The following is a 25120-nucleotide window of genomic DNA, read 5'->3' on the forward strand; positions in this document are numbered from 1 at the left end:
TGATGGATGAGAATAAGAGTCTTGTGCAGGATTCCTGATGGGAGAGACTGGTTGTGGGGAAAACTAGGTCTTGCTTTGGTGTGCAGCACCATGCTCAGTAAATTTTCAATGCAGTTGTCTGCTTGCTCCCTCCCTGTTGTTTGAGCTGAGGCAACCAGTCCTGGAATCTGTAGCTCTATGGTAGGGCTACTGGCTGTCTCCAGAAGGACTTAGGCCGGTATTCACCTCCCTGGGCTTCTGCCAGTCCCCCATCCCCGTGCCAGGCCAGTGCCCACCCACACCTCTGCAGGAGATCCTCAAACACTCCCAGGCGAGTCTGGCTCAGTCTCCTGTGAGGTCACTGCTCTTTTCCCCTGGGTTCTGGTGCACACACGGTTTTGTTTGTGCCCTCCAAGAGTCTCTGTTTCCCCCAGTCCTGTGGAAGTTCTGTAATTATATCCTGCTGTCCTTCAAAGTCAGATTCCCTGAGGATTCCCAGTCCCTTTGCTGGATCCTCAGGTTGGAAAGTGATGTGGTGCCTAGAATCTTTGCAACAGTGTGAGAACTTCTTTGGTATTATTGTTCTCCAGTTTGTGGGGCATCTACCTGGTGGGTATGGGATTTGATTTTAATGTGTTTGTGCCACTCCTGCTGTCTCGTTGCAGCTTCTCCTTTGTGCTTGGACATTGGTATGTTTTTTTGGTGGGTTCCAGCACCCTCCTGTTGATGGTTGTTCCACAGCTAGGTGCGATTTTGGTGTTCTTGTAGGAGATGATGAGCACATGTCCTTCTGCTCTTCCATCTTAACAACTTTCAAATGTAGTGTTCTCCAATGTTTTTGGTAGCAGGAGCTGGTTTTGTGAAAGACAATTTTTCTACAAACCTGGACAGGGAGTGGGGGTGGTTTTGGGATGATTCTAACACATTATTTTTATTGTGCACTTTTTTTCTATTATTATTACGTCAGCTTCACCTCACGTCATCAGGCGTTAGATCCTAGAGGTTGGGGACCCCTACAGTGCAGTATTATTAGCTATAGTTGCCTTGTTGTATATTAAATCTACATAACTTATTTTACAACTGGAAGTTTGTTCCCCTTCATCCATTTTGTCTACCCCCTACCCCCTGCCTCTGGCAACCAGTAGTCTGTTCCCTGTATCTGTGAGCTTGGTATTTTGTTTGCTTTTAGATTTTACATATAAGTGAGATCATACACTATTTGTCTTTCTTTGGCATATTTCACTTACCATTTTTTGAATCTATTTTTGTTCCAGTTGCTTCTAACTTATTTTCCGTAGTGTAATACCCTCGAGGTCATTGTTGTTGCAGATGCAAAATTTCATTTTTTTTTAATGTTGAGTACACACACACACACACACACCTTCCCTGGTGGCTCAGATGGTAAAGAATCTTGCCTGCAATACAGGAGACCTGGGTTTGATCTCTGAGTTGGGAAGATCCCCTGGAGAAGGGAATGGCTACCCACTCTGGTATTCTTGCCTGGAGAATTCAATGGACATAGGAGCCTGGTGGGCCACAGTCCGTGGGGTTGCAAAGAATCAGACACAGCTGAGCCACTAATACTGACTAGCTGATACACACACACATGCATCTTCTTTATCTGTGTGTCACTTGGTGGACACTGAGGTCGTTTCCATATCTTGGCCATTGTAAATAATGCTGCAGTGAACGCGGGGGTGCATGTATCTTTTTGAGTTAGTATTTTTAAAAATTTATTTATTTTTAATTGAAGGATAATTGCTTCAGAATATAGGTTTGATTTCTGCCATACATCAGCATGAATTAGCCATAGGTGTATAAATGTCTCCTTCCTCTTGAATCTTCATCCCACCTCCCACCCTTTCCCACCCCTCTAGATTGTTATATGTACCCCAGTGTTCATTGCAGCACCATTTTCTATAACTAGTAGGACATTGAAGCAACCTAAATGTCCTTTGACAGATGAATGGATAAAGAAGCTGTGGTACATATATACAATGGAATACTACTTAGCCATTAAAAGGAACACATTTGATTCAGTTCTAATGGGGTGGATGAACCTAGAACCTATTATACAGAGTGAAGTAATTCAGAAAGAGGTAAACAAATACCATGTTTTAGCACATATATATGGAATCTGGAAAGATGGTACTGATGAACTTATTTTCAGGACAGAAATGGAGATGCAGACATAGAGAACAGATTTTATAAGTTAGTATTTTTGGGTTTTTTTGGATAAATACCCAGAAGTGGAATTGCTGGATCGTATAGTGGTAGTTTTCTGTACTGACTGCACCAATTTACATTTCCACCAGCAGTGCACAAGGGTTTGCTTCTCCGCATTCTTGCCAATACTTGTCATTTCCAGTGTTTTGTATAATAGCCATTCTGACAGATGTGAGGTGATATCTTATAATAGTTTTGATTTACATTTCTCTAATTACTAGTAATGTTGAGAACCTTTTCATGTACCTGTTGGCCATTTTTATGTCTTCTTTGAAAAAGATGTCTGCTCAAGTTTTCTGCCCATTTTTTGAATTAGATTGTTTGGTTTTTGCTTTTGTGTGAGTTTCTTGAACATTTTGGTTGTTATAAGCCTTATCAGATATGTGGTTTGCAAATATTTTTCACATTCAGTAGGTTACGTTTTTGTTTTGTTGATGGTTTTCTTTTCTTTTGTGTGTTTTTGCTTTTGTTGCCTTTGCAAATGTCAAACCTAAGACCAATGTCAACACTTCATCTTAGCCAGGAGGCCCAGATTATAGTAAGTCTCCTACATATGAATAAGTTCTGTTCTGAAAGCACATTCATAAGTCCGGTTTGTTCGTGAGTCCATCAAAGTTAGCCTAGGTACCCAACTAACATCAGCTAGTAGTACCCAACTAACGCAATCAGCTATAGTGCAGAACTGTACTATAATAGGTTTATATTACATTTCACATGAATCATACATAAGAAAGAAACGTGAAAAAGAAAGAAAACATTTTAAATCCTGTAGTATAGTACCTTGGAAAGTACAGTAGTGTGGTGTAACAGCTGGCCTACCAGGGCTGGCATCGAGTGAGCAGGTAAGAAGAGTTACTTACTAGCTGGAGGAGGGAGAGGCGGTGGGAGATGGTAGAGCTGAAGGATCTTCAGCAACAGGAGATGGAGGGCAAGCTGCAATGTCACTCATGCCTGACCTTGATGGCCCTTGAATCCTTGTGGGATTCAATTCTGTCTACCTTCTTGAAAGATATGATCCAGTGATGTCTGGGTAGTAGCCCCCCCTTTTTTTTTGTCATAGGTGACATGGTAACAAAGGATTGCATTCTGAACAACCGCTGCAACCTTTGTGTACTGTTCTACATTTGAGTCCTATGCTTCAAAAACTAACAGTTGTTTCCTCAAATAAAGGAAATCCGCTTGCCATTTCCTGCATTGTGAATCTCTTTGGTCTTCAGTTACTTCTTCCTGTTGTCTCTCTTCATCCTTTCTCTGAGCCTCCAGTTCCATCAGGCCTTCATTAGTAAGCTCCTTGTGTTCCAAGCAAGGAATGCAATGAAGACGTCCTTTTGCAGGTCTGGCTTGAAATGAAGGTACTGTGCAGTACTGTAAAGTACGACCGTGTGTAGGGCATGCCTGCACATGAGAGTGTGCACCAGACATGTGAAATAACTTTCGTGATTGGACATGCAAAAATGCATTTTCACTTCTTTGAAAATTCACAACCAGAAGGTTCAAACGTGGGGAACTTACTGTATTTGTTGTTGTTGTTCAGTCAGTCAGTCGTGTCTGACTCTTTGCGACCCCATGGACTGCACACGCCAGACATTCCTATCCTTCACCATCTCCCGGAGCTTGTTCAAACTCATGTCCATTGAGTTGGTGATGCCATCTAACCACCTCATCCTCTGTTGTCTCCTCCTCCTGCTTTTAATCTTTCCCAGCAACAGGGTCTTTTCTAATGAATTGGCTCTACGCATCAGGTGGCCAAGTATTGGAGCTTCAGCTTTAGCATCAGTCCTTCCAGTGAATATTGAGGATTGATTTTTTTAGGATTGACTGGTTTGATCTCCTTGCAGTCCAAGGGACGCTCAAGAGTCTTCTCCAACATCACAGTTCAAAAGCATCAATTCTTCAGCGCTCAGCTTTCTTTATAGTCCAATTCTCACATCCATACATGGCTACTGGAAAAACTATAGCTTTGACTGTACGGACCTTTGTTGGCAAAATGATGTCTCTGCTTTTTAATGTGCTGTCTAGCTTGGTCATAGCTTTCCTTCTAAGGAGCAAGTGTCTTCTAATTTCATGACTACAGTCACCATCTGCAGTGATTTTGGAGCCCAAGAAAATGAAGTCTGTCACTGTTTCCATGGTTTCCCCATCTGTTTGCTATGATGTGATGGGACTGGATGACATGATCTTAGTTTTTCAAATGTTGAGTTTTAAGCCAGCTTTTTCACTCTCCTCTCACCTTCTTCAGGAGGCCCTTTACGTTTTTGCTTTCTGCCATAAGGGTGGTGTCATCTGTATTTCTGAGGTTATTGATAATCTCCCAGCAATATTACTGTATTAGGAGCCAGTGATTTAGAAGCTGTCTCCCACACCTAATATCAAGCTTCACTGATACGTAATTTCAAGTACAAAGGTAATTGCAAGGTATAGGTGAAGCGGGAAAAAGTCTGGGACCTCCATCACTCTCCACAGATGCATTCTTGACTCAGGTTGTGCTCTGGCTCAGATTAACCTCAAAGTCTCTAAGTGATACATAAGGTTTATCACTTACACAGATAGACCATTGGTGTAGTTATGAAGCTGACCTCAGAGACCTGCCTCTTAAATACATAGACTGTAAACAAACCTAGCACATCATATTAGCATCTCATATATGAGGCCTCTCATTCTAGCAGATTTACCTTTTTTGTTTCCCAGGAAACTTGTCATTAGTATGTTTATGAGGAGAAGATTCAACTGTATCCCTTGTTTTTTTGGCCAGGATAGCTTCTTCCCTACCCTCTTCTCCTGCACCCCCACAGTGAACAATAGGTTGTGTCTTAGCCATTCACTTCATAACACATAGCTGGGTGAATGTGAATGAAATCATTTAACCTTTAATCGTAGCCTTATGAGAGAAGTGTTTGTACTAGAAAACTTTCTCAGAGATCCTGAGGTAAAAATGTGACTTAAAGATCACTCAGGAAGAATTGTTGCTTTTGAACTGTGGTGTTGGAGAAGACTCTTGAGAGTCCCTTGAACTGCAAGGAGATCCAACCAGTCCATCCTAAAGGAGATCAGTCCTGAATATTCATTGGAAGGACTGATGGTGTAGCTGAAATTCCAGTACTTTGGCCTCCTGATGTGAAGAACTGACTCATTTGAAAAGACCCTTATGCTGGGAAAGATTGAAGTTAGGAGGAGAAGGGGATGACAGAGGATGAGATGGTTGGATGGCATCACCAACTTGAGGACATGAGTTTGAGTAAACTCCGGGGTTTACTCAAATGGAGGTTGCAAAGAGTTGGACATGACTGAGTGACTGAACTGAACTGAACTGAAGATCACTCTGGGAGTACTGTGACTGGGATTTATGCTTGGGTCTTACTGACTCTACAACTCTTGGTCTTACCAGTGTGCCCCAAACTAGCTGTGTTCATTTAATAAAGTCTAGTAGCCACTGCTCCCTTGCAGAGCTTCTAGAATGTTCCAAATTCAGCTTCTGGAACGTTCCAAAGTCAGATACTTGGAAAAGGAAAGTATATATTTTTATTTGTTTGCTGCCATTTGTAGTCATGAGGATGTCAGGTGAGTGTATGCTCCTCGGTTCTGTCTTGTCACAACAAAGATTTGGAGTGACGGACATTAAAGCCCTTGGTGTGTCACAGCTCAGCGCGATGGGGTGGGGGGGTGGGGGGGAGAGCCAGCCCTTTGGCTTCTCTTTTTATATGTTTTTCCTCCCCCGGGCCTGCCCTGTGTAAATTGGGCTGGCCAGGAGTGCTGTTTGTTCTACCTGAGGTCCTCACTCTGGTCCTTGGACCTTCCTTTGACCGTCCTTTGTTCTATTTTCGCGGGCTTTTCCCTTCCTTATCTTTTAGCCACCGCCATCCTGGACTCCTGTTTCCTATTCTAACTACCTAGCAAGGATAAACTTAAATATATGAATTTACCTTCTTTATTTGGACTGTGAGAGACAAATATCCCATAGTTGATTAACACTATACTTAAAAGTCAAGAAATTTAGGTTTAGATATGGCTGTGTCACCTGATAGCTGTGTACCCTTGGACCTTATGTTATCAACATCTCAGTTTCCTTTCTTTACAGTGGAATTAATCATATCTCTCAGGTCCCTGAAAGTATAATTTTCAGTAGTATCAGTACCACTTTCATGAGTTTTCATTTTCTTTTTTTTAATTGATTAAAACTTTAGTCTTTTTTTTTTTAATTCTTTTCTGGGGACAGAGTTGACAGTTTAATGAACTCCATAAATTCTTATGCTTAATCAGTTTGCTGGAAGCTTTCCATGCAATGCATGTTGGCTTGGGGTCTTTCCAGTTAATTTTTGGTGAACGTCATTTGTCAAACTGTTGAGCATATGTGGTCTACCTGTTTGTATTTCTAAGATCTTAGGCTGCGGATGACTTAGGCTGCAGGTTATTTCCCAGTCTTTTTTTTTCCTTTCTGAATCTAGTGTAGGGTCTTTAGATATTCTGTGACTCAGAGATACCCTTTTCCCTGGAATAAGCTCTCCTTTGCACCACGTTGTGCAGGAGGAACAGTTGGACTCTTGATTCTTACAGTCTGTCTGCATCTGCGTGGCTGACTGTACTGTTTTCCCTCAGTGACAGGAACTCTTGGGGCTTGTTGCCACAGGTAAGGCCTAGGGACGATAGAAGCAGATGCAGGGAGGGGACAAAAAAGAGAAGCACTGTGGAATAGCAGAGCGTGACCAGCGGTGGCCCCCATTTCTACACCTCTTGATCATGCTTGTATTGTGAATGGTGACTAGTATATTGATACTAGAATTTAGATCCTGAAGGAATAAAGATCACATAATTGAAACTGTAATTTATAAATAAGAAAATACAATATGTAGAGAGAAAATGACTCATTATTCAAGATTATAAAGCTAATGAATAGTAGGGCTGGGACTTGAAATCAGCTCTCTTGGCTCCAAATTCAGAATTTCATCTGCTAGTGCAACTTCTAGTGGTTTGTTTGCATTTTTTCACCAAATATTTAGTGACCAGCTTTTAGGTACATATGGTGTATGTTAAATATGAAAGGCAAATTCATACATGTCGGTTTAATGGTCAAGAGAATACACTAATATTCGTAGTACTTGGATATGTGTTAAATGAGTTAAAATCATATAACAGGTATAGATTTTTAAAACATTTAAATTTTTTGTTTTTTACTTGTTTTCCTTGTAGTGTGTAGAGGTAAGTTTCCTGATATCAGGTAATCATGATCAGTCTATTGAGGATTCTACTTTGTGGAGGGAATCCTGGTAGAGTTGAAAATAAATATTGAAAGTTTAAAGCTCCAATATGTAGTCATCAGCTGCTTATTTATTTGGGCCAACTTCTTGGCCTTTCAGGAACTTTTGCTTCCTCTATTGGTTGCTTGTTTTTAAGCAAGTCAGTGTAAAATGAAGCTCATCATAAATTCTGAAGAGTTATATAAAAGTAACATGGTACTAACACTGATGATAAAAATGAGATTTTTTGTTGTATTTCAGATGCAGGGCTTTTTTTGTGTGTGTGTGTGCCTACAATGTTTCTTAAAATAAGTATCTAAATATATTGAATTTAAAATGTAGGTCTTATGAAGAACATTTATTTCTCTTTATGCATATATTTAGCTTTGGGCCTTGGATATTGCTTCAGAAATATAAATGCTAGCTCATGGGTAAATAGAATTATTCTTATAAGCATTTTTAAAAAAGAGGGAAATGTTCTTATGCTTTTTTAAAAGCACTTTTCTTTTTGAAATAAAAGCTTACTGGAAAATTTTATGGGTTGGTGTGTGGGAGATAATTTGTGTCTTACATTATTACTGGGAAAAGATGTGTGTGATGTAAAATAGCCAGTGATAATCTTTATTAAAAGATACTTCCTTTGTGGGATTTGATTTTGGACTTGTTTTTCCTTTGGGAATCTTTTTCTCCTAAATTTCAGTGTTGCAATCTGCGTTAACCTTACACTTTCATGTGTGTATTCTGTTACGTATAGTTTCAAACATTTGAATATGGCCCCTTTGTGACTTTATTTGTGACTCATCCTCCTAGATTATCCCTGAATGCATGAATGGGTAGATAAGATAGATGTAGATGGTTAGACTTATTATTTTTGTTTATGAGTCAGCCTGAAGATTGAGATCTTCTTTGGATGCCTTTCTGATAGCCTTGAGATTTCCCTTGACCCCTGTTGCTGCAGCTCTGGCCTAGACTTTGGGAGCCTTTGTATGTTCTCTCTCCATCTCTGAATTTGGATATAGAATGTTAAAAGAGTTTCTTATCCTTCAACTTTTTAGAAAATGCTATCTTTCTCCTGTCTTTAGTTCACTCTTGTGTTTGTTATATTTCCTGGTTCCTACTCCTTTGTTCATGCCATTCTTCTTCTTTGGATTATTGTAGCTTTTCCCTTTCTATACATTTTTTAGGCCCACCTCAAATTTCATTTGCTGTGACATATTTCTCTTTTTCTTTGGCTAACCTTGAGTGTCTTCCTTTCACTTCTGAGTTCTTGGCGTTTATTGCCAGTGGCTGTCCTTTCACACTTACTGCTTTACCATTCTGGGGCTGTTTTTGTTTTGTGTGTGTTTGTCTTTTCTGGTAACCATATTTTTAGATCACTGAAGTCAGAGATATTCATCTTGTTTTTGTTCTTCCCAGTTTATACCTGGCACAGAGTTTCTCAGTAAATAGTTTATTTGATTAACTATAAAAATTTATTTTCCCCTCATATTTATAATACGAACCCTTAAGAGAATGTTTTGAGATTACCTTTTTTGTGTGTCTTTACTAGGAGTTGTAGTACAAAATCACTAGGAGTTGTGAGTAGTAATGAATATTTGAAAAAGATGTTCAAGAGGCCCTAGCTTTCTGCTGTCACAGACGTTAAAGAACTTGGTATTCCTAATATTTACTGATTTGGTGAATTTGCTTTCTTGTTACCTACTCATCAAGCTGTTAAAATGTAAGATGCAGATTGCATTAATGTGGAAGAGATTGTGTTTTTTTGTGTAGGTACAAAGAAGATGGTGAAGCTTTGTTAATTTTGCTTCCCTCAGAAGAAAAAGGGATGGTGCAGCAGCTTCTTCAGAAGAAAGTGCCTGTGAAGGAAATCAAGTAAGAATGACTTGCAGTCTTGATGTTATTGTTAGAAAAATGAAGGCATGAAATTATTGTGCCTAATTATGTCCACCTGATTCCCTCCTCCCTCTAATCTTTTCTGCTGTCTGATTTTGGACTTTTTGTTTGTTTTAACAACTCTTTTAGAAAATGATCAGAGGAGAATACAAGATGAAAAACAGACCTTGTTGGCATCAGGAGGCATTGATGGTTGAAAGGATTAAACCTCTTGATGAACTTAATTTTAGGATTGTTTGTCCTTTTCAGAGGATTGTGCTCTCCTGTCCTCAAAAACGTTTAGATTGAGTGTCAGCAGAATTGGTTGTAGGCTCGTTTATATTGTGTTGTATGAAAGGAGAGAAGGTTAGCACTCCCCTTGACTAGGATGGAAGAGCCTCTCGGGCCTGACAACACTCATACGGTTAAGGCATTGCCACTTACTTTGTGGCATCTAACCACTGTTTTTTAGGGGGGCTTCCCTTATAGCTCAGTTGGTAAAGAATCTGCCTGCAATGCAGGAGACCCCGGTTCAATTCCTGGGTCGGGAAGATCTGCTGGAGAAGGTTTAGGCTACCCACTCCAGTATTCTTGGGCTTCCCGGGTGGCGCAACTGTTAAAGAATCCACCTGCAACGTGGGAGACCTGGGTTCGACCCCTGAGTTGGGAAGATCCCCTGCAGAAGGGAAAGGCTACCGACTCCAGTGTTCTGGTCTGGAGATTTCCATGGACTATACAGTCCACGGGGTCGCAAAGAGTCGGACACGACTGAGCGACTTTCACTTTCGCTTATATTGGGGCCCTTGAAACACCCTGGCTTTATTTGGAGAAAAGTAACTTGAAGGGTGGTTAGATTTGGTGAACGAGTGGGTAAGGGTTTAGATAAAACAAGATCGGGTGTGAGCTCTGTAATTGTTGAGGCTGAGTGAGTTTTTTACCTATGTGTATTTTGATATTTTCTATAATTAAAGAAAAACCTCATCTGCTACCACCGGTCACCACTGCAACTTTTCAGGACCAAAATTGTTTAGTCTAAAATCAGGGAAAACAAGTGGGGTTTCCTTTGTGAAATACAGAATAGATGCTTGTAAGAATTTCATTTTTTTCCCATAATTTTCATTCTAAACCTGGGCAAATTTAAGTAACAATTCTGTTATATTATGTCTGATTTCCAGATAAGGAAAACAATGTTTATATCCTTGAACACTGTTTATTATTTGAATTTGTTTTTTTTTATATTTGACTGAAAATGGAAATCTTATAAAAAATGACATTTGCTTTCATTTGTTCCATTTCATTGATGATCCACCTCCCATGAGAGACTGCTTTCTATCTTTAAAGACTTAAGAGGAACATTGCTAATTGTGGTGTTAACCTAATCTTTTTCTCAGCATGGGTTGTTTAGAGAAAATGTCTGATTTTATTTTTTTTATTTTTTTTGCATTATTTGAAATATACAGAGTCAACTTTAGGTCTAGTATAATTTCAGTCTAATCTGGGTCGTAGATGAGAAAAGATGTTATGGATTTAAAAAATACCAAGGAAAATAGAAAATAATGTATACTATTTTCAGTTTCTAAAATTGAGATGTCTTAGTTTAACTTTTATCTTTTTGTTATAAAAGAATCAATCCAGAAAAACTGATAGATGTTCAGAAAAAATTGGAATCATTTCTAGCTCAAGATCAAGATTTAAAAGAAAGAGCTCAAAGGGTAAGTTATTTTTGAATTGGATACCTTCCTTGGACTAGAGCATGTAATAAAGTTCAATTGTATCACTTCCTGCTACTTCAGATATTCAGGTAGTATACTTCTAAGATAGCTTTACCTTATTCTTTAACTTTGAAAAAGTTACATATTTCTTTCTTTCTTTAAAAAAATTTTTTTTGGCCATGCCACCTGACATGCCGGATCTTAGTTCCCCAACCAGGGATTGAATTTATGCCCCTTGTGGTAGAAGCTCACAGTCTTAACCACTGACTGCCAGGGAAGTCCAAAAATTATATATTTCTTATAGTAACTTGGAAAAGTGTATATTACTTGTCCATAATTTTGTCAGACATATAGAAAATCCACTTAATGATTATTAAGTATACAAGATAACTTGATAAAGTTATCAACTTGGTTTCTTCAGTAAAGTTGTTATTAACTTTCAACTGTACTCTCTTGACTTTAAAATTGACAGGTTAAATTTCCAGAAAGCATAGCATTCTTGCTAAATTGTCTTTAGAAATGAGGTTTAGTCTATAAATGTGACGTAATGTTCCCAAACTGCTTTTTTGGACTTATGAGTCCTCTTGATTAGCAAATACCCAAGGAAATGTCACTTTTAGTTATACTTATTTTTTTGTTCTTAGAGTACCCGGCAGTAGATTCTTTAGAGAAGAAAGACGTGAGATTATTTTGCATTGTTCTTACAGTGGTTTAGTATTTGAATTGACAAATATTTGAATCCCGGTTATAAAGCTCTTCATTTTCAGCACTCTTTTACTTATATTTTAGTTATGAGATCTGCATAGGAAATCTATGTGTGCATTTCCCATAACACATCAACAGCAGTTAGACAGTAAGTAGGGATTCAGAGACTGGGAAGAAGGAAATAAAGAGGGGGTATGGAAAGGCCATGCTGAGTAGGTAGAGGAGCCTGAGCAGAAAAGTCAGGAGTTAGTCTTTTGGGTTAATGGTTTTGAAACTGGATATTCAAAGCAAAGAAGTTTTAAAGATCTTACAGTTAAAAAGTTAACTGGTTATTTTTTCTCAAATTATCACTATGCTTAGGATGAAAGTTAAATTCAGATGCTTAGTATGTGATAGGCCCTTAGCCATAGCATGACCCTATATGACAGTTTGATGTGTATTATTATTTAATCTTCCCAACAACCTTGGAGATAGGTGATAATTGATTTGATTTTGTAGATGGGAAAACAGGAACTTGAGAAAATTAAAAATTGTCCAGGGTGATGTATCTATCAAGTGATAGACCTAAGATTTAAATCCAGGTCTGACTTTCTTTGGAAGTTCCACAATATATCAGGAGAAATTAATTCTAAAATATAAGAGAAAAACATGAAATTTATTCTAAAATATATAAATAAAACACATTCAAACTTATGTAAGCTCACTTGACCTGAAATCTAGTGAAAATAGTCTTTAAACAGATTATTTTTCTTAAAACTTTTGGGCATATATTTGGGCATGAAAACATTTATGTGCATGTTTCATCTAGCAGCATACTTTAAGCTTGGAGTTAAATCTTTTAGAAGCTTTGGAAATAGTATGCACAATTTGAAAACAGCGTATGTGAATTCTGATGTTGTGACTTACTGCATACCTGGCTCATTCAGTTATGAATCAGGAAATATGAAAAACTGGAAGGATGTTGTTTCAGTGGTTTCTGCATACAGCAAATGAACCTTCTAGAACAAGATTATAGAAAAGCGCATTGAAATAAATGATGTGATTTATTGGGTGTCATGCATGGTTTAGCAGAATGGTTAACTGTTGGCAGCTGCAGCAAGCTATCTGATTTCACAGAAGTGATTTTCTAGCTTTTGATTATAATCTGGATAGAACAAAAATGATAAGCAACCGGGGTGATTTCTTGTGGGTGATTGTAGGTGGAAAATTATCCTTGAATTATTCATTTTAACGCCTATGGAGACAGGGAAAATGGTTTGGAGATTAATGTAAATGGTTTGAAGAAAGGATTAGTGTAAAGTTAGAAAAAATGTGAAGTTTAGGAAATATAGAAATGGGAACTAAATATACTTTACAAAGCTTAATTTTAAAATAAAAAATAAAACTTCTTTTTGATGTATTTCACCATCTTTGCTGCTTGTTTGTTTTTCAGACTGACAGAGCATTTAGGACCATGTTTACTTTTTAGTTTGCAATGGTTCTTGGCATAAAGATAGTTTACTTTTTTTTTAAACACAAACAGAAGAAAATAGTGCAAGTTAATGACAAACTACTTGAAATTATAGTGATGAATTACTTGAAATTTCAGTAAAGAATTTATTAAACTTTATAAAAGTTTATCCCTAAACTTTTCCTGTTATGATTTTATTAAGCTTAAGTACAGTAAAATTTTATTTTGTTGTAATAGTTTTATTACAAGGATGTTTTCCAGTAATAATTATTATTAATAACTGGTATTCATTGATATTTAATGTATTTCAGAAGAAATGCTCAAGTAGTCTACATGCATTTTTCCCATTTAGTTCTCATTACACTCAAAGTAGAAGGTACTTTTATATTATCTTGATAGATGAGGAAACTGACAGAAAAATAATAAACTTGCTCAGCTAGTAAGATGTGGAACTAAGATTTCAACTGCATTATTCCAAAACCTCTATTTTTTCTCATTAATGTGCCCGAATGATTTTAACTTATAGAATAGCTTTTTGGGAAGTTTATATTTTATGTTCAGTTGGCTTGATGAAACCAAATTTTATAGTCTTTTCTCAGACTACAATTCTAAAGAGGTAGTTTTTTTTTTTTTTTTATGGAATGGAGATATACTCAGCTATTTTTGAGAGTTTTCACTACTGTTGAATTTATTCCTTTGATTACTTTCTTTTATCTCAGTTAAAATTCATTTTCCATGTCTGACTGTTATGTCATATACCTCAACCTTTTTTGTTTACAGTGTTTTGTCTCCTACATACGTTCAGTGTATCTGATGAAGGATAAAGAAATATTTGATGTGAGCAAGTTACCTATACCTGACTATGCCCTGTAAGTATTCATATTATAGTTTTGCTTGTGAGTCCTCAGAGTTAGAGGGAATTCGTTTGAAACCTGGTTCTGAGAATCCTAGTTTAAATCTCTTCATGTTACCTTAAAAGAATCTGTTGAAGATTTGCAGAGAAAAAGACTGTATCAGCCGTAGGAAACTTGTTGACTTTTCAGTTCAGTCAGGAAGTTCAATCAGAAAGAAATTTCTTACTTGTGAGTATAAATTCCTAAAAGTTAGGCTGGCAGTTTTCTGTAGTTTGGTCTTAAAGGAGATGGAGCGCAGTTGACCGGCATTCTTTGAAATCTTGAAATGTCTTGTTTTCTAAGAAGCTGACCTGGTTTACCACACACGGTTCTTTTTATGCTTTGGATGCAGGTCTCTCCGTTGGTCCTTCCCTTATTTTAGTTCGGTGTCCCATGCTGCTTGTTGCCTGGGTATTCTTTGTGTCTTGGTGTTCCTTACAGGTGCTCACAGATACCATGGTAAAACATCTGTCTTTAGTAATTGCGATTGCTGTTATACGAAAATGGAGCTCTTGATCTTGTTTTGGCTAGTATTTGAAGGATATTTTTCCCCTAATCTTTTCAGGAGCGTCCATTTTTCAATGGGGTTCTACCTGTGGGAAAAGCAGTGACAAAGTCCTAGAGAAGCACCCTTGGGGTTACTCATACTTTGAATGTCAGCTTGAAATCTAATCTGAGATGAAATATGTACTTTCACAGCAAAGTCTATGTATTTGGCCTGCTTTCCAGGAATTTGAGTGCCTTTACCTTTAAGTTGAGTCTAATAAAAGCTTGTATCTGGGTGAGCTGCTATTTTCTGTTCTTCATGTTAGATTGCAAGTTCAGTATAACTGGTAATTTGTCAGTTATAACATTTTAGAACCACTTAATTTGCAAGATAACAAAGTAAGGTCACTGACTTTTTGTTTAGGTAATGGATAGCAAATCAGATGCTATGGAAACGTGTTTGTTTATCTCTTTACCAGTTACTAATTTTACAATTTCTGAATATGATTCATGGTTTAGATTATTAGCTGAGTTTTTGTCCTTTATGACGTTCTATCCTGGTTTTCTCTTTGGCATAGCTGAGATATAAGCAAACAGAAGAGACATGGTCTTTAATGCTTCCCTCCTCCAGGGAATTTTCCTGACCCAGGGATTGAGCCCACATCTCTTAAGTCTCCTGCATTGGCAGGTAATTCTTTACCACTAGCGCCACCTGGGAAGCATGGTACTGCTTAAGTTGGTGTTTTAATTTCTGATGGATACTGAATTTGTGATCCTAACTGTATCCCTGTAACAGTAATAATGCCAAGTGCTCAGGAGTGGCTGCATACGTGCTAGGCACTCTTTTAGATGCACTGTATCTATGAGCTCATTTTTGCAACAGTCTCATAATGTAGGTACTCTTGTCATGCCATCTTGCAAATAAGAGAGCTGAGGTATAGAGAGGCTTAATTATGTCCTTGATCACACAGCTAGTAGCTGACAGAGCCAGGGTTTGAACTTCAATAGTTCTGTTTCTGAATCCAGGTTTTACAACTACACCCATCAGTTTCTGTGAATCATGTCTTAGGAAAAAGGCAGTGGATTCATTTTGTAATGTTAGCTTTTTATTAAATGCTTATTTCCAATGCATCTGTGGGAACTTAGAAGCTGGGAAAGACCTAATCATAAAGTAAGTCTTGATCTTAGAAGGGGAAAATAAGATTTTTTTTTTCCTTTTTTTGGTCTCAGGTTTAAATATCCTTTTTTATAGAGGTTATTATGCCATGTTAAATGTCTTAGAAGAGAGGATGATAATACTTGAATTCATTCCTTGCAGAGAACATATGTTCTTTCATGGCCATGTCTTTTCCAGCTTTAATATTATTTATTTTTAATTGGAGTATAAATGCTTCCATTGTTGTGTTAGTTTCTGCTGTACTGCAGTGTGGATCAGCTGTGTGTATACATGTGTCTGCTCCCTCTTGAGCCTCCCTCCCACCTCCTCCCCTGAGCTTTAGTATTTATATATAAATAAAAATATATTTTACAAAGTGTTTTCATATAGTTAGTGCATCAGCTATTTACAACAACTGAGATAGGCCTGGTAGATATTTTTGTCTTGTGTTAATATTTGAGAAAGCTGAAGCTGAGAGAGTTATACTGGCAATAGACAGATCTAGGAGTTGTTTTTTTCTGGTCTTATGCTCTTTATTTTGTTACTCATGTTAACCACCTAATGGAAAACAGACATCTCCAATATTTTGTGACAAGTATTCAGTATCTTTTGGATCACCTGACCTGTCAAGGTGGAGTTATATCTCAGAAGGACATTTTCTTTTTAAAAAAAGCTCTAAAACATCTGAACTCCTGAGGAACCATTTCATAATAAATTCATAAACACAACCATCAGTGTGTTGAGATAACTCTTTTCCTTTGCTCATACTTAAGGTCTCTTGGTCTTGCTGTGGCACCACGGATAAGATTTCTTCAGAGAATGCAAAAGCAACCCAGCAAGGAACTGGTAGTGAGTGAAGATAATAAAGTAATTGAGCCAAGGGCTCCCTCCCTCACCAATGATGAAGTGGAAGAATTTAGAGCCTACTTCAATGAAAAAATGTCTATTCTTCAGAAAGGTGGGAAAAGACCAGAAAGGACAGGTTACAGACCGGCTAGTGGCGTTAGTGGTAAAGAGGAAGAAGATAAAGAAGATGAAGAAGAAATGGACGAGAAACTAAGAAGAGCCCAAGGATCTCCGCTTGAGTCTGTCCCTGGCAGTGAAGAGTCACAGAAGAACAGGGAAGCCGCCGTGCCGTTCTTGGGCAGAGATGACGAGGAGGAGGACGAAGGCCTCGAGACTGACTTCTTTAAAGTGAAGCGGCACAACGTGTTCGGGTTGGATCTTAAGGAGAATAAGACACCGCAGGTAAGTTTACCTCCAGTGGAGGATCGGGGGTCGGGGGGTGCTTTTATTTCCTTACCACTCTTGTGATGTGCTGCTTTTTGCCTTTGAGGAAGTATGGGAAAGTAACCAGCAGAAATTTGTAGAATGACTTAATTTGCTGTAAACTCTCCCATCTATATCTTTAGAGATGGAATAGGTGCCAAAGAATTCTCATGTTTCATAACTTTGGGAACTCTTAAGAGATTGACAGCTGTAATCTTCTCATTTATTGGCTTTCTGATGCATATTTTAAAAGTAGCCAGAGTCATGATTATAATATGAAGTAAGATGATAGGGTTCTGTGGTTTATGATGTGAGGCTCCTTCATTGTGATTCTTAACATAGTACTTTCTGATTTAAATAATTACAAATATCCCTTAAAACAATTCAGTCTCTCTAAACTTTTAATGAGACATTTCGTTTTGGGCACCAATCCATAATTTGAAATAGAAAGCCAGCAGTTCTATTTAAAGACCACTTATGAAGGTTTATTAAAAGTTTCATGTTTCTCACTAGGCACCTGCTAGGAGGAATAAAAGAGATAATCCAGGTAAAGCACCTGTTTCCTGGGATACTTGAACGTGCACAGTAAATATGTTTCTCTGCCCTTCCCTTATTTTTCTTTTAATTTTGTAATCCATATCCTTGATCATTTCTTTAGACAGCATTTGAATGAAAAGTGAACCTGAAGTCTCACTCTTGATACATTTCTGAGATTCACAATAGGGAACACTAACTTTTGAACTATGAAACTTGGATAGGTGTTTTTTTTTTTTAAGTAACTAAATGGCAATTTAAAAAGTAGCAAACATGCTTACTGAGTATTTAATAGGTATCAGGCATTTTCTAAGCATTATCTCATATGGTCCTTGTTTAATCCCTCTGAAGTAGGTACTCTATCATAATATAAGTAAGAGGAAAAAAACTGAGATAGAGAGTAAAATAGTGAGATGCATAATTAGTTATTGGCAAAGTTGGAGTTTGAATCTAGGTATTCTGACTCTAGTATTCATGTCTTGACCAATAATCTGATTTTTGAAGTTTGATTTAAATTTTCACCTATGTTTTCTTTTGGATGTTTTAAAGTTTTAGCAGTTGAATTTAGGGCTAGCATTCATTTCAGTTTAATTTTTGTATCTGGTGTGAGGGAAGAGCTGAGGTTCCAAGTGCTCCCTCCTTGCTAGGCAGTTGTCTCGTTGAACCAGAACTCTTTTTGAAGTCACTGCACTTTTTCCATTCTACTTACCTTGACTCTGTTGAAAATTGGCTGACCATGTCTGTGTAGGTCTGTGTGTTGGCTCACTTAGGCTCCATACGGCTGTCCTTTCAGCAGTAGCACCGTTGTCAGTTAGTACAGCTTTATAGGAAGTCTAGATCAGTACCAGTCTTCAGACTTCATATTTTAAACATTTGTTTTGGCTATTTTTTAGACCATTTCATTTCCATATAAGTTTTTGAATCAGCTAGTAAGATTTTACAAAAAGTCTTATAGTATTTTCATTGAGATTACATTGAATCTAGAAATCCATTTGGGGAGAATTGACATCTTAACAGTACTGACTCTTCTGATTCATGAATATGACATATCTTTTTATTTATTTAGGCCCTCTTTAGTGTCTTTTAGCATTTTAAAATTATTTGAAGCATGTGCATCTTAACACATATTCTGTTAGATTCATCTCTTACTATTTTATTTTCAGTGCTATCATCAATGATACTTTAAAAATTTCAGTTTCCATTTTATGTTGCTAGAATATAGAAGTACAGTTTTTGTATACTGCTCATTCTAAACTGTCCTATTAAGTTATTGTGGCTGTTTTTGGAGATTCTTTGGATTTTTTTTTGGGTTTTCATTTTCTCTGTAGCTGGTCATGGTATTTGTGAATAAAGATGGTTTCATTTCTTCCTTTCCAATCTGTATGTCATTATTGCATTTTCTTATTTGATTGCACTGCGTGTTGAATAGCAGTGAGAATGGGCATCATTATCTTGTGCTTAGAGGGGAAAACATTCAGTCCTTTACCGTTACATCTGATGTCAGCCATAGGTTTTTTGTAAATGCTTTTAACGGGTTGAGAAAGTTCATTCTATTTCTGGCTGATTCAGTGTTTTTATTAGAAATGGATGGTGAATTTTGTCAGATGCTTTTTATGCAACATTAGTGCGAACATAGAATTGTTGTTATTTATTCTGTTGGCCAAGAGAATGCACTGGTCATAGCAAACACCCTCTTCCAACAACACAAGAGACAGCTCTACACATGGACATCACCAGATGGTCAATACCAAAATCAAATTGACTGTATTCTTTGCAGTCGAAGATGGATAAGGTCTATACAGTCAGCAAAAACAAGTCCAGGAGCTGACTGTAGCTCAGATCATGAACTCCTTATTGCAAAATTCAGACTTAAATTGAAGAAAGTAGGGAAAACCCCTAGACAATTCAGGTATGACCTAAATCAAATCCCTTACGATTATACAGTGGAAGTGACAAATAGATTCAAGGGATTAGATGGTAGAGTGCCTGAAGAACGATGGATGGAGGTTCGTAACATTGTACAGGAGGTGGTGATCAGAACCGTCCCCAGGAAAATAAATGCAGTAAGGCAAAATGGCAGCCTGAGGAGGCCTTACAAATAGCTGAGAAAGGAAGAGAAGTGAAAGGCAGAGGAGAAAAGGAGTGATATACCCGTCTGAATGCAGAGTTCTAAAGAATAGTAAGTAAAAATAAGAAAGCCTTCCCAAGTGAACAATGCAAAGAAATAGAGGAAAACAATAAAATGGGAAAGACTGGAGATCTCTTCAAGAAATTTAGAGATAAGGGAACATTTCATGCAAAGATGGGCACAATAAAGAACAGAAACAGTATGAACCCATCAGAAGCAGAAGATATTAAGAATAGGTGGCAAGAATACACAGAATGACTATACAAAAAAAAGATCTTAATGACCCAGATAACCATGATGGTGTGATCAGTTCACCTAGAGCCAGACATCTTAAGAGTGTGAAGTCAAGTGGGCCTTGATTTTTATTCCAACATGTGGGAGCTGGGATTTTTCTGACTCTTGTCCCCACTCCTTTCCCCTTCTCTTCCTCCTTGCTTTCTTTGTTCTCTCCTCCTGGCAGTGATTACTGAGGGCCTACGAGATGCCAGGGACTGAGCTAGGTTCTTAGTAAGTTTCAGAGGCTTATACTTGAACAGATTACTAAACTGAAATTTCAGTACAAAATTTTGCATTTCTGTTCATTATTGATTCTTGAAACCAAATATTTTATTTTATTTTTTTTTATTTTTTTTTTTTTTAATTTTTTTATTAGTTGGAGGCTAATTACTTCACAACATTTCAGTGGGTTTTGTCATACATTGATATGAATCAGCCATAGATTTACACTTATTCCCCATCCCGATCCCCTCTCCCACCTCCCTCTTCACCCGACTCCTCTGGGTCTTCCCAGTGCACCAGGCCCGAGCACTTGTCTCATGCATCCCACCTGGGCTGGTGATCTGTTTCACCATAGATAGTATACATGCTGTTCTTTTGAAACATCCCACCCTCACATTCTCCCACAGAGTTCAAAAGTCTGTTCTGTATTTCTGTGTCTCTTTTTCTGTTTTGCATATAGGGTTATCATTACCATCTTTCTAAATTCCATATATATGTGTTAGTATGCTGTAATGTTCTTTATCTTTCTGGCTTACTTCACTCTGTATAATGGGCTCCAGTTTCATCCATCTCGTTAGGACTGATTAAAATGAATTCTTTTTGACAGCTGAGTAATATTCCATGGTGTATATGTACCACAGCTTCCTTATCCATTCATCTGCTGATGGGCATCTAGGTTGCTTCCATGTCCTGGCTATTATAAACAGTGCTGCAATGAACATTGGGGTGCACGTGTCTCTTTCAGATCTGGTTTCCTCAGTGTGTATGCCCAAAAGTGGGATTGCTGGGTCATATGGCAGTTCTATTTCCAGTTTTTTAAGAAATCTCCACACTGTTTTCCATAGTGGCTGTACTAGTTTGCATTCCCACCAACAGTGTAAGAGGGTTCCCTTTTCTCCACACCCTCTCCAGCATTTATTGCTTGTAGTCTTTTGGATAGCAGCCATCCTGACTGGCGTGTAATGGTACCTCATTGTGGTTTTGATTGGAAGAATCAATATTGTCAAAATGGCTATTCTACCCAAAGCAATCTATAGATTCAATGCAATCCCTATCAAGCTACCAACGGTATTTTTCACAGAACTAGACCAAAGAATTTCACAATTTGTATGGAAATACAAAAAACCTCGAATAGCCAAAGTAATCTTGAGAAAGAAGAATGGAACTGGAGGAATCAACCTGCCTGACTTCAGACTCTACTACAAAGCCACAGTCATCAAGACAGTATGGTACTGGCACAAAGACAGAAATATAGATCAATGGAACAGAATAGAAAGCCCAGAGATAAATCCACGAACCTATGGACACCTTATCTTTGACAAAGGAGGCAAGGATATACAATGGAAAAAAGACAACCTCTTTAACAAGTGGTGCTGGGAAAACTGGTCAACCACTTGTAAAAGAATGAAACTAGGACACTTTCTAACACCATACACAAAAATAAACTCAAAATGGATTAAAGATCTAAATGTAAGACCAGAAACTATAAAACTCCTAGAGGAGAACATAGGCAAAACACTCTCTGACATAAATCACAGCAAGATCCTCTATGACCCACCTCCCAGAATATTGGAAATAAAAGCAAAAGTAAACAAATGGGACCTAATGAAACTTAAAAGCTTTTGCACTACAAAGGAAACTATAAGTAAGGTGAAAAGACAGCCGTCAGATTGGGAGAAAATAATAGCAAATGAAGAAACAGACAAAGGATTAATCTCAAAAATATACAAGCAACTCCTGAAGCTCAATTCCAGAAAAATAAATGACCCAATCAAAAAATGGGCCAAAGAACTAAACAGACATTTCTCCAAAGAAGACATACAGATGGCTAACAAACACATGAAAAGGTGCTCAACATCACTCATTATTAGAGAAATGCAAATCGAAACCAAATATTTTAAAATGTTAACCTTGGCACTGCAGTAGAGAAGGCATCATGAGGGAAGTTGAGCCTTAAAGGATGGATATGAATTTAACATATTGTCCTAGAGGTCTTTGAGACTGTCCTCAGTTCTTTTTGTTCTTTTTACTTTATTCTGCTCTTCAGCAGTTATTTCCACCATTTTATCTTCCAGCTCACTAATCTGTTCTTCTGCTATTGCTAGAGCCTATTATACAGAATGAAGTAAGTCAGAAAGAGAAAGATAAATATTGTATACTAACACATATATATGGAATCTAGAAAGATGGTACTGAAGAATTTCTTTTCAGGGCAGCCATGGAGAAACAGACACAGGGAACAAACTATGCACCTGGGGAGAGGGGAGGAGAGGGTGAGATATATGGAGAGAATAAGGTGGAAACTTACATTACCATATGTAAAATAGATAGCCAACGGGAATTTGCTCTCTGGCTCAGGAAAGGCAAACAGGGGCTCTGTATCAACCTAGAGGGTGGGGTGGGGAGGGAGATGGGAGGGAGGTTCACAAGGGAGGGGAGATATGCATACCTGTGGCTGATTCATATTGAGGGTTGACAGAAAACAACAAAATTCTGTAAAGCAATTATCCTTCAATTAAAAAATAAATTAAAAAAAGGAATGGATATGAGTTAATAGGAAGGGGAAAAAGAACATTCGAAGCAGAGAGTACAGAATGAGCAAAACCATGGCCACAAGAAGGTGTGTTGAATGTGGGGAGCTATTTCTGATATGGTGTTCAGTTTCAGTACTGAGGCTTAGTGTCCATCTCTGTAAAATTACTCCCTGTCAGAGTTATTGAGATGCCTAGAGATAGAAAGTAACCAGTACAGTTTGTGTGTGTAGAAGGAGCATAGTTTAAGTTAGCTGTTATTTCCACTTGATGAAATATAATAGGAAGATAAAAGTAAAGAGTTGATAGAGGTTTGCCAGTGCAGTGGCTAGGCAGTGTTTGAGGTAGTACTGAAAATAAAACTTTTTTTGAATCTGGATGCATTATAGAAAGAAAAAGTGATGCATTTTATTTATTCTAGGTGTAGTAAAGTGATGCATTTTATTTTTTCTAGGTATAGTAGTATCAGAAAATAAGACTACTTTTTTGATTTTAGCATAGTTGATAGACCAGTTTTCACATTTTCAGTGTCCTGCATTGATCTGGACAGTCCTAAGCCGTATTCTGATACCACAGGTCCAGCTGATGTTTTAGCCAGATATTTAAGGAGTTTATAATTTGGTATATTTAGACTGTAACTAAGCAAATACAGTGCCCTTTAGAAATGAATCATTTGGTTATAAATAAAACTAAAAATGATGTTGATAGTAGATATATTATGTGGAGCCATTAAATGAAATTCATTATTAATATGAATATTTTTCTGGCTGCAGTTCTCTGTCCAGTTAACTGGCAGTGTTCTTGTGGATATTAATACTGTACAGTATACCTCTCAAAGATATTATATAGAAGATATTACGTTATGGATATTGTTTATATGTTTTAAGACTGTTGATTTAAAAGTAGACATTTTAAAATGGACTGTTGACAAAGGAATGATAAAGAGATGTACATATATAAAGTGGAATATTATTCATAAAAAAGAATGAAATAATGCCATTTGCAGCATCATGGATGAACCTAGAGATTGTCATACTGAATGAAGGAAGTCAGGCAGGGAAAGACAAATGTCATATGATATTGTTTATGTGTGGAATCTAAAAAAAATGTTACAAATTAACTTATTTACAAAATGGAAATAGAGTCACAGATGTGGAAAACAACCTTATGGGGTTACCATGGGGGAAGGCAGGGGAAGGGATAAATCGAGAGGTTGGGATTGACATACACACAGTGCTTTGTATAAAATGGGCTTCCCTGGTTAGCTTAGCTGGTAAGGAATCTGCCTGCACTGCAGGAGACCCTGGTTCAATTCCTAGGTTGGGACGGTTCCCTGGAGAAGGGATAGGCTCCATGCCAGTATTCTGGTCTGGAAAATTCCATGGACTGTGTTCATGGGGTCACAAAGTATTGGACATGACTGAGTGACTTTCACTTTCATGTATAAAATAGATAACTAATGAGGACCTGGACTTTCCAGGTGGCGCTAGTGGTAAAGAACCTGCCTGCCAATACAGGAGACTCAAGAGATGTGGGTTCGATCCCTGGGTCGGGAATATCACTTGGAGGAGGGCCTGGCACCCACTCCAGTATTCTTGCCTGGAGAATCCTATGGACAGAGGAGCCTGGCAGGCTAGAGTCATTAGGATCAGGAAGAGTTGGACATAAATGAAGTGACTTAGCATGCAATAAAGGATCTACTGAATAGCATCGGGAACTCTACCTGATACTCTGTAATGACCTATATGGGAAAATAATCTTAAACAGAGTGAACATATGTATATCTGTCTGCCCTCTTAGTGCAGTAGGCAGTGTCAGTCTCATAAATCTGAAGGTCCTCAATTAGAACCTCACGGAGGGCAGATCATTCATTCTTTGTGCTTCTCTGGTGGCTCAGCTGGTAAAGAATCCGCCTGCAATGCGGGAGACCTTGATTCAATCCCTGGATTAGGAAGATCTTCTGGAGAAGGGAACAGCTACCCACTCCAGTATGCTGGCCTATAGAATTCTATGGACCGTATAGACTGTGAGGTCACCAAGAGTCAGACACAACTGAGCGACTTCCACGTTCATATGTATATAGGACTTCCCTGATACAGTGGAAACTTAGTACACTGTTGTTAATCAGCTATACTCTGATAAAAATAAAAAAAATGGACTTTAGAGAAAGTAATGCCCTTGTTTGAGGAGTGATTGGGCATGCTGATGAACGGCTTTAGCAGAGTGCTGGTTTAGCTGTTTTGTTTTCTTTTTTAATCTCCCTAATTATTTGTTTTAAAAATGGGAATGAACCATGTTAACTTATTTCCAGAAATTTCTTGCAGATAACTGTTTTTGTAGAAGAAGATCGGGAAGTAATGAACATTTCTTGGTTTTCTGTCATCTCCTGTGCCTTTGAATATCTCTTCTCACACAACCTTGTACAGTATTACCCCCATTTTGTGGGTTAA

The 25120-nt window shown here is 37.8% G+C and overlaps 1 protein-coding gene and 1 non-coding gene across 2 annotated transcripts in view; both read left to right on the forward strand.

Moving 5' to 3' along the window:
• Nucleotides 1-25120, forward strand: part of DDX10 (DEAD-box helicase 10) — a 284268-nt gene that overhangs the window by 42619 nt on the left and 216529 nt on the right. The window contains exons 10-13 of the mRNA XM_043898607.1: nucleotides 9207-9308; nucleotides 10933-11020; nucleotides 13956-14044; nucleotides 16484-16958. Coding sequence (XP_043754542.1) covers nucleotides 9207-9308; nucleotides 10933-11020; nucleotides 13956-14044; nucleotides 16484-16958 — 754 coding nt within the window. The remainder of the gene's footprint in view (nucleotides 1-9206; nucleotides 9309-10932; nucleotides 11021-13955; nucleotides 14045-16483; nucleotides 16959-25120) is intronic.
• On the forward strand, nucleotides 9653-9778 carry LOC122703778. Its single transcript, XR_006343605.1, has one exon. It is a non-coding gene; the product is annotated as a U6atac minor spliceosomal RNA (small nuclear RNA).

This window comes from Cervus elaphus, chromosome 1 (genome assembly GCF_910594005.1).
Source record: "Cervus elaphus chromosome 1, mCerEla1.1, whole genome shotgun sequence".
NCBI lineage: Eukaryota > Metazoa > Chordata > Mammalia > Artiodactyla > Cervidae > Cervus > Cervus elaphus.